Here is a 10,466-nt window from a genome sequence, read left to right as displayed (position 1 = left end):
TGTAATCCCCGCGCTTGGGAGGCGGAGACAGGAGGATCGCACAGGTTCGAAGCCAGCCGCGCGCGCTGGCTTAGGAGACCCTGTTTCTAAATAAAAATATAAAAATAGGTCTGGGAGTGTAGCCCAGAGATAGAAGGGCTTCCAGGAACCCCAGTACCACCAAAAAAAAAGAAAAAAAAAATGTGGCAAGATGCACTCATCAGTCTTTTGTAACAACTATGTAAAAAACAGTAACACCAAAAATGTATTTGTATAGAGTTCTTCTGCCCAACCAACTTTTTTTTTTAAAAGAACTCTTTAATTTTATAATATTTTAATTCTCCAAACAATGTTAAGGTAGTTGGCCACATTTTAAAATTTTCTTTGTTTTATTTGATACTTGAAGAGCATGAAAAATTTCCCTCAACTTCCTCACCCTATCCCAGGGGTCATTTTCCTCTCTCCTCTCTCTGCCCTGCTTGCCCTCTGACCCTGCCTAGCCTTGCTGTTTCCAGGGACTTCTGGATCTAATCAATGTCTCAGTGGCTGTATAGATGAGTTACACAGGCAGGAAGATGCTAGAAACCTTGAGGAAAGTACATTCCTTTGGGGAAAACCTGGTTTTGTTAAAAAAAAAAAATCCACGTTCTCAGAGGGGAGGTTAGAATGTCAGTAAGCTCTAAAACCTAGTAATATGCTCACACTCAAAAAAATATCTGAGCTGGGCATGGCGGCGCACTGAGTGAGGCTCTCAGGAACCTACTGAGACCCTGTTTCCAAATAAAGCATAAAATAGGTCTGGGAGTATAGCCCAGAGGTAGAAAAGCCCCTGGGTCCCAGCCCCAGTAACACACACACACACACACACACACACACACACACACACACACACACAAAATATCTGTTGCTTGATAAGCAGGCAAAATCGCAGGGGCTTCTCTTTTGGGTCTGGGCAATAATTAGTCATTATGGAAGCTGTCTGGAGGGCAGACTGTCCAAATATGCTGCCATTTCAAGTTGATTTTGGCCACCCAGCTGGGGCATTGGCCTCCTTTCCCTTCTCCCTCTTTTTTCCAGCCAGTTTATGAACATTTTCAGAGAGCATGCCCTTAGAGAAACTGGAATGACCCTGGTTCCCTGGGCTCAGCATGTACTCCAGTCTCAAGGCCAGCAGGCAGGCAGGAGGAGGGGCCGGGCAAGTTCTCAGCCAGAGGGTACTGTCAGAGAGCCCAAGGCAGAGATGGTCCCTCTGCCCCATGTTTCCATGGAAACGTAGGAGGAGTGATGACAGCCAGCACTGCCTGCCGTACCATCTGCTCAGGACCTGGTGAGTTACGAGGAAAAAAAAAAAAAAAGGAAGGAAGGAAAAACACCTCCATCCATCCAGGCTAGGAGCACTGTGAGGTACCTGCAGGGGTATAGGAGGCCTGAGTACTCGTGCTCCCAGGGAGTTCACATCCAGGCTGTCCTGAGGCTCAATATATTAGCATGTAATTTGCAAGCAGAAAGCCTAGAAGCTTTATTGTACATTCCCTAGATACAGTTACACACACCTAAGGAGCCTCTAGGAGGAGAGGCAGACAGTGAAGGTCTGCAGCTTTGTTGAACAGGAGAGGAGGACCTCCTTCTGCACAGGCCTGGAGGAGCTGGAGGAGGCTGAAGGTGCTCTGAGATGCTCCCTAGGCCCCCCAGCAGGGCTGCAGCTGAGCTGGCTTTTTCTAGAGGCCATAAAGGGGGTGGGGAGGAATCCTACCTGGTCACAAAAGCAACCTCTGTGCTACAGCTGTCTTAAGAGAAAGGCGTGGTTAAATACGCCTTGCACAGGCCCTCTTCTCCCAGGCCTATGTGAAGGTGTCTCAGCCAGATGCCACTGCTGGGTCTGCTGAGAGGCTTCCAGTCTCAGGTTGGCAGAGCTGGAGAAAGGCCTTAGCTAGGAGGGCTCCTGTGCCCCACATTGAGAGAGCCTCATTTACAACTCCTTCCTTTCATAGCCTTTAGCCCAAAAAACAAACAAGCCTACGGGGAAAGGGAGCAGCCCCTCTCATTTGGCTGCCTTCCCCGGGGTCTCTGGGGAGCCTGTGGGTTTGAGTCAGCTCCCAGCAGTACAGGGCTGGCACGCCCCCAGGGAGAAAAGCCCCCAGGTCTCAAGGTCTATAGGATGCACACACAAAAGCTACAGCAGTGTCACAGGAGATGTTTTAATTTGAGCAATCTCTTACTCCTTTACAAAAATAAAGCAACACAAAAATGCCTTCCCTTTCAGTTCTGCTGCCCTAATCCCACAAAGTCCATCACCCCTTTTTTGCTTTGTATGAAGGATTTAAAATTTTGACAACTAGATTAAGTGCTTGCTTTGGTCCATACTCCCAGAGGCTGAAGGGTAATGGGAACATCTTCATAAACCAGATAAATAATAATAAAGAGTTCTTCTCATAAGAGCTCTCATTAACTCTACTGCATTTTGCTTGTAAAAGCTATCAATTTAGATTTATTTCTATCACAGCTTAGGAAAAACTGGTATCTACAACTGTTCCTTGGGTTTCTTAAAAAAAAAAAACCCATTCTCCAAGTGGATGCTATTCACAAGAACAGACACTGGAAATGAAAATATTACTGTGACCAGCTGGGCGTGGTGATGCATGCTTGTAATCCCAGCATTTGGGAGGCTGAGACAGGAGGATCTGGGGAGCCTCAGCTACTTAGTGAGACCCTCTGCAACTCAGTGAGACCCTGTTTCAAATAAAGAATTAAAAAAACAACAGCTGGGGGTGTAGCTCAGAGGTAGAATGCCCCTGGGTTCCATCCCCAGTACCGAAAAAAAAAAAAAAATTTTTACCACGACTATCCCCATGTTAAAGGACTCAAACAGAAAATAACACTTATTCCTGAAGAAACACTTAAAAATACCCAGAGGGAAGTTGCTTTAGGGCTAGGTGCACTCATATACTAACATGAGGCCCCAGTTTAAACTCAACCATCAACCCAGAGCTACGTAGGTTTTGGAGGTGGTTCATGATCAAGCCCCCATTCTGTTTCTGGGACCTTCTGTCTCCCCTCGGCCTCCCCAGTGAGGGTGACTCTGCATCTTGAGCTTCCAGCCTGGCACGAGATGCCCAGTAAACATGGCTCTCTTGTTCGTCAGCAGCCTCCTTTGTATAAACAGATGTGGTGGGGAGGGAAGGCAAGCCTGTGGAGAGGGGCAGGAGGTCTCCTTTCTGCAGAAGCTCCAGCTGCAGCCAGGAGCCCCGGGAACAGGACTCCTGCTCTGGGCTTTGGACTGGCAGCTCTTCCCACCTGGGGCTGCTCCTTGGTCTCCCCTCCTCCCTCCTCCCCAGCCTTTGTTCTTGGGAATGCCGTCGCCCTGTGCTGTCTAGATCTCACTTTTGCCAGAGCAAACACTTCCAACAAGGCTTATGCTAAGGAAATACTAAAAAGACAGACACCTTAGACTGGGAGGACTTGGGAAGCCAGCCCTTCACACCTGAATTTTTTCCTGTATTAATATTCTCTTTGTTCCTCCTACCTCTTCCTAATGAGAGGTTTACAAGGGTGAAAAGCTGTCAGCGTGTAAAATAACAGTCCCGTTTTCTCCGACCACCGATGCAGGCTGCGCTTACTTTGGCGGCTTACATTTGCACATTAGTTATGGACACTAATTAAGGGAGTACTCTTGAGTTAGGGTAGAAGGGGTGGGTGTTGTTCGATCCCATCTCCATAGGGAAGAATGATCGCACCTGTGTCCAAACTTAGTTCCTTAAATCTTCTTCAGAGATGGGTTTAGTAAACAGGGTTTTTGGTTGACCCTGGAGGGATCTTGTGATTTGTACCAAACGGTCTAAAATTCTGGCTGACCTAGACAGCTGCTTTTGTCCAGAAAAGGACCCAGAGGAGCTGCCTTGTGGCCGGGAAGGTGGGTTTTGATGCAAGCGGTGCGGTGGGCATATCTGCACGGCTCTCTAGGAATTTTGGGGAATCCCCAGGAGGCTCCTGGCGCCCAGGCAAGAGTCGGGGACACAGAGGGGATTCTGGTTCTAAGCCAGATTCTCAGCAGTTGTGTGTGTGGGGGGGAGGGGGAGGGGGTTAGTGGTTTTTAAAACCAGGGAAATAATTGTAAGAAGGACTTGGCATCGTTAGGAGCAAAAAAGATACTCTATCGCCCTTCCAGTTGACAGCCTGTCACTCTCCGACAGGAGAGGCGGCGGGGAATTTCTAGTCGACCCTCCCGGGCCTACGGAGCGAGGAATTAAAGGTTGGTTTCCAAGGACCGACCGGCCGGGGGATGGCGAGTCCCCGCTGCAGGCCAGGCTGCAACTGCGAGCAGGGCTTCTCCGGAGAAGCTGCCTGCCCGCTTCCTCTGTATTTCTTTTGACTTACTGACTCCAGCTACTCGGAGGGATTTGTGAACAGCGCTGCTCCCCGCGCCCGGGCGGCCAGCGACTGCCCAGCACCCACCCCAGGTCGGCAGCCTGCACCGGGTCCGCAGAGGCCGCTGGGGCCAGCCAATTCGGAGCGGCCCAGGAAGCGCTGTGGCTCGGCGGGCGGAGGCGAGGCCGGGGGATGCTGGGGGCTGGGGCCGGGGGGGGGGGGCTGGGGCTAGGGGGCTGGGGCCGGGGGCCAGGGATGCTGGGGGCCTGCGGGGGTGCTGGGGCTGGGGGCCAGGGATGCTGGGGGCTGGGGGCAGGGGCCGGTTGTTGGGGGCAGGGGATGCTGGGGGCTAGGGGGTTGGGGGCAGGGGATGCTGGGGGCTAGGGTCTGGGGGCGGGGATTGGAGGCCGGAGATGCTGGGGGCCGGGGGGTGGGGGGGACTGGGGCGGGGATGCTGAGGCCTGGGGGGTTGGGGGCCGGAGGCTGGGGGCTCAGCATCCCCGCCGCCCGCGGAAGGGCGGGCGGGAGGGCCGCGATCGCGCGGGCGGGGGCGCGCGGCGGGGGCGCGCCTGGGCCTGGCCGCGCACGCGCGCTCCCGGAGGAGAAAGAGGCGGCGCGGGCGGCGGCGGAGGAGGGGCGCGGCGGGCTGGCCGCCCCGGGGACCGAGCTGCGCCGGCGGCCGGCGGGGAGGGCGGCGGGGCGGCGGCCCGCAGGCTGCAGCTCGAGCCCCGCTTCTCTTGCAGCGCGGCGGTCGCAGCGCGGCGGCGGCGCGGACGCCCGCACCATGGACAGCTTCGACTTAGCGCTGCTGCAGGAGTGGGACCTCGAGGCGCTGTGGTGAGTCCGCCAGGCCGGGCCGCCCGGCCCGCGGCGCCCTCGGGATGCTCGGCGCGCCCCCCGTGCCGGGGAGAGGGCGGGGCGGGGCGGGCGCGGACCCCGACCCCGGCCCCCGCCCGCCCGGCCCCGGCCGCCGCGGAGCTGCGGGGTCCCCGCCCCCGGAGCGCGCGGTGCCGCGGGGCTCAGCCCGCCGCCGGGGGCGTCCGCCCAGCCCCGCGCGCCCGAGGAACTCGGGCTGGGTTCGGCGTTTTCGGGTGAACCTCTGCAGGAACAGGCGAACTGACTGCGCCCCGTTCTGCCGCTGGTAACCGCGTCTGGTGCAGCCGAGCGTTCCTCTTTCTCTAATTCAGGAAAGAGTTCACTTGTGTCCATGTCTGCGAGTGCTGCGCTCGCCTGTGCCGGGAGCGGTCCTCAGCGGAGCCGCGGTAGGATCTGTGGCCCGTCTAGACGATTTACGGAGACGTGGGTATTTAGGTGATCTAGGCTGCCAGTGACTTGTATTTTCCTGGAGACAGGTGTAACAAAATAAAGTAGCCGCGAAGCTAGTGCAGTGTCGAGCATTTCCTTATGAAAGGCCGGTGCTGAGTGCAGCTCGCCCTGCATAATGCTGGCGCCCATAAAACAAACAAAGATGGCCCTCCTGTAATGAAACTTGTGTGTATTACACTGGAAACTTCAAAGAGTCCGCGTGGAAAGAATGTGAAACGTGTTATTACTCCATAAAAGTTGCTAATTACTGCGTCACCGCTGCTGGGTTATTTTGGCCTTTCGTTTGCAGATACCTATTCTTTACAGGCTTACATCTAAAAATGTTGGTTTCTGGCACGAATTCAGTAGGTTTCCTGCACTTTGCAAGTGACTTTTGCTTCTTAAAAGGTATTCTCGCAGCCAAAGGGAAGAACTTGCTGTCTTGGCTTATTTACATGCCTCTTGTCTGGTCGCAGACTCCCTCGAACCCCTTCCTGACTTTGGGAAGTAGTGTTTTGAGGTTATCAGCCATCAACTGCGGCCCCTCCAGCAAAGGTCCTGAGCTCTGTTTTTGTTTGGACCTGTGGTTCCCAGATGAGTTACCTGGAACACTGTAAGAATAAACGTCTATTGAATTGATTTGACATTTATATTAGTTATAGTATACTTATTAGTTTTAAAAAATAAAAATTAAGCATTTTTTAAAAGCTGCTGTACATTCTGTCACAGTTTAATCAATGCATCCGTTTTTGGCATCTAGAAGCGTGTAGGTTTCTAGTACAACAGAGAAGGCGTTTGGCTGGAGTGTTTCTCATTTTTCAAATGTAGAATTCACATTTCAGAAAAGTTGGTATGTTTCTGATAAGCGAAACAGAACTCTGAGTATGCATTTCTGACATGATCAGACATTTCTGAGTGATGGGTAAGTTTTGGGATGGTGTGTGCAGACTTAAATTTTTAAGTCTGTGGTTGACACTTAAGCTAGTAGGTGATCCGGAATAACGAATGCCCGAGCCTTTCCATGTGTCCGACTTCTCACTCCATTATTTCCTTATCTGAATCTTGCAACAGTCCTTAAGTAGTAGGTGGTAGGAGTCCCAATTCATAGATAAGGAGATGGGCGCTTTGAACTGTTAAATGACTTTAATGAGCTCGTAAAGCAAATGACAGCAGACTTTTAAAGACTACTATTTGCCAAACACTTACAGTTTACCAGACATGGTTCCAGGCGTGTGTTCTGGTTCATTAATCCTCACAACAACCTTAAGAAGCACACGTAGTTACCGGTCCCATTTTATAGATGGGGACGTTGAGGATGGGGCAGTTGGGTGACCTGCCCGAGGTCATACAGCTCAAAGTGGAGGGCTATCTTTGAACTAAGAATCGGCTTCAAAACCCACTTTTCTGATTTCATATCCAGCGCATTTTTCTAGAATACTGTCACTGTTTCACAGTTTGTGAAAACGTCTCTGAAATTAATGACAAAGCGAAACTTTGGTGAGCTAGAAAGCAAATTTCTGTTAAAATATCAAGAAAGGACAAGGTCAGGCCCTTAAATGGCATTGATCTAAAATTAAAAATATGAAAACAAAATACCACAATTTAGGAAATTATGCTTGTTAATTGTGATTTAACTTATGAAAGTACATACAATTTTAAACTAGAGACCACCAAACATTTTAATTCATCATAGAGGAAGTACTTTTCTTTGAAGGGACAAGAAAGAAATACAGATTAATGGCAAAGAGAATCTTATTTTTCTAACTGGTGAGTGGTGTTTCCCCATAAATCAAATTGCATTTTATTAGTTGCAACTGTGGCTTTGAATCTGTGTTCGCTTATTCTAGTGGTCATGGAGAGTGTCCTCCAAGGACCAGAGAGATACTAAGAAGGGAGAAGCTCACTGCTCCCGAGTGTAATCAGCACGGACAATCAGCCGTCACTCAAGAACCACCTGCTCTGCCTCCTTGCACTGCGTTGCCCCTGCTCGGAAATACTCGTATTATTTTAGAAGAGGGTCTTTGAGTATGAATTGTAAGATAGCTGTTCTTTTGGTTAATGAGAGTGAACACAGAGCCGGTGTGGTGGCACACACTTGTAATCCCAGCACTTGGGAGGCTGAGACAGGGGTATCGCAGTTCACGGACAACCTCAGCTACTTAGTGAGGCCCTTTGCAACTCAGTGAGCCCAAATAAAGAATAAAAAATAGGGCTGGGGGTATAGTAGCTTAGAGGTAGAATGCCCCAGGGTTCCATCTCCAGTACAGAGAGGGGGGGGGGGAGCGAGAGCGCAAGCGCGCGCACAGATAGCCCTAATTAACACTTCTAATTCTACTTCCCATTTCTTGTCCGAAGCTCAGGTGGAGAACTTCATACTAGAGGGGCTCATTTGTACCCAGCCCTCAGGCTTCACTCAGTAGAGCTGGGCCCCAGGAGCTGGGGATCCAGTCAGTTCATGGAGGCGGATAGTGCCTTGCTCCGCCTCCCCTCCCTCCCTTCCATGCTGTCTCCATCGGCTTTGGGTCAGATGCTAGACACAGAAGCCAGTTCTCAGGGTCTTTACGATAATGAACATTGCTTTTAACAGGCCAGTGGTTGATTTCATTTATTCACTTCACAGAGCCTTAGTAATTATCTCTAAAATACAAGAGCCTGGGCTGGATGCTGTAGGGATACAAGGATGAGTAGAACAAGGGTTGTGTATATTCTGGTCTAGTTGGAGAATGGAACAAAGCACATGACTGCAAAAGAAAGTCTTCAACAGGAGCTCAGACAGAGATGGCATTCGAAGGGAGGCCTTTGAACTAGGCTCTGGAAGATGAATGGGATTGTACAGACGGCGGGGGCAGGGGTATTGAGAGGACATAGAGGCATCTTGGGCAGAGAAAACTTGGACAAAGGCCTTCATGGTGCATCTGAGAGATCCTTTTATGAATCATGGTGAATCGCGGTGGAGTTACCTATATCGCATAGTTTAAAGATGCAGAACTGCGATCTCGCGATGGTCTCAGTGAGCGAGGAAGATGAACTCACACTCACATCTAATCTTAGATACGAACACATTTTAACTTTGGGAGGTCTGTCAGAATGAAATAATAAACGTTCAGATCCTTTCCAATGCCCTACCTGCTCCCCATGGCTTCACGCAGGCCAGAAGCCATATATTTTTGTCATTATACTTTATGTTCTTTAAAATTGTAACCTTTGAATCGTAATACATTAGTGTTTTCTTATGCACCAATTTATGCAACTTAAAGCGTTCACAGAGCATCAGGCATTACTACAGAACAGGTTCTGCAGAGAGCTGCAGTGGTTTTAACTGTCTTTAGACCACCACCCACAGTTATGAACGCATTGCGTGGTGCAGCCCCGTGCCCTGTGCGCCCACAACGGAAGTGAGGGCGCTAGCGACACTTACTCTGGCCACATGGGATGCCCTTTGAAATTTACCAGTCTTTTTTTTTTTAATTCCTCTTTTGTGGGTTGAGACCTACAGTTTAAAACTGTACTGTAGAAAAAACAAAGGAGAGAGAGAGAGAGAGAGAGGGGAGGGAGAGACAGAGGGAGAGAGAGAGGGAGGGAGAGGGGAAAGCACTAGGAATTTTTATAGGAGAATAAGCCACACACATCCGTGTCTGTGATAGAAAGCTGCCTGCCTTTGGGAGGGGTGTGGACACAACCTGTGACCTTTGACATGACCCTGAAGAAGGAGAAGGTCAGGCGGAGGAAGTAGAAGGTAGGAGAATCCACGCGGAGGAAGGTCATGAGCAGAAATGTGGAAGAGTGAGGAGTGGAGCTCTGGTGAGGTGTTTGCTCAGAGCAGAGCGTGTGCACTGCGCTCTTGTCAGGAGCATCAGGGCTTACAGTCTCCGGGGAGGCTTCCACCAGTGCCCACAGATATATACATACATACATTTATATATAATTTGTGGTACTGGGATGGAACCCAGGGGCATTCTACCTCCGAGCTACACCCCCTCCCCTATTTTTTTTCTTTATTTTTGAAACAGGGTCTCACTAAGTTGCAAAGGGCCTCACTAAGTAGCTGAGGCTGTCCATGAACCAGGATCCTCTGGTCTCAGCTTCCCGAATACTGGGATCACAAGTGTGTGCCACCACGCCTGGCCACAGATGCTCTTGCTTCTTTTCAAATCAGCCGGAGTGGGCCTGCCCAGGCGGTGGCTTCCCAGCCCCTTGGTAGTAGCAGAAGATGCCACAGATCTTGGCCCTTGGGTGCCTGGGCTTTTCCCTCCAGCACTAGAAAAGCAGGCATTTTAAGGTCTTTTATAAGCCCTTAGGTGTCACCAGAACATAAAAGGCAAAGGGAGAGGAGAACACAGGTGGGCTGAGCCCCAGGTATTTTGGGAGTGGATTGGTTGACTGTAGTCTTGGTCAGCTGCTATGCTTACTGTCATTGGCCAAAAATGACCATCTGGTTGTTTGTGGATGCTTTCATTGGCTAAACATCTCAGCACTCCCAGAAGGTGAGAAAGGCCCTCTGGAGGTGCAGGGTGTGTGTGTGTGGGGGGGGGTAGGTGTGTCCATGGGTGGCAGCACCACTTGAGGTCTGTGTGGGCATACTGGAGAAAGCAGGGGGAGATGGGCTAGTTCAGGGTACAGAATTGAGGACTCGCGCTCTACTAGGGGCTATGAGGATAACGGGAAGGACACTCTGGATGTGCAGATGGGTGTAACCAAATGTCAGATGAGTATGGTGTGGGAAACACCTCCTTCCTATGTTGTTCCAGATCTTTCCTGGAAGTGTAAGAGGTTATAAAATGCTAAGAATCTATTTTGGGAGACTGTCCCCATGAACC

The 10,466-nt window shown here is 50.7% G+C and overlaps 1 protein-coding gene across 1 annotated transcript in view; it reads left to right on the top strand.

Moving 5' to 3' along the window:
- Nucleotides 1-5,128: 5,128 nt before the first annotated feature.
- Nucleotides 5,129-10,466, top strand: part of AFF3 (ALF transcription elongation factor 3) — a gene marked incomplete at both ends in the record, with an annotated part of 411,313 nt that continues 405,975 nt past the window's right edge. Inside the window, one exon of the mRNA XM_080711464.1 lies at nucleotides 5,129-5,181. Within this exon, the coding sequence (XP_080567590.1) occupies nucleotides 5,129-5,181 (53 nt within the window). The remainder of the gene's footprint in view (nucleotides 5,182-10,466) is intronic.

The sequence above is a fragment of the Muscardinus avellanarius genome (assembly GCF_963383645.1).
Source record: "Muscardinus avellanarius genome assembly, chromosome: 15".
Lineage (NCBI taxonomy): Eukaryota > Metazoa > Chordata > Mammalia > Rodentia > Gliridae > Muscardinus > Muscardinus avellanarius.
The sequence above is the reverse complement of the archived record's forward strand: the minus strand, read 5'-3'. Positions and strand labels throughout refer to the sequence as shown.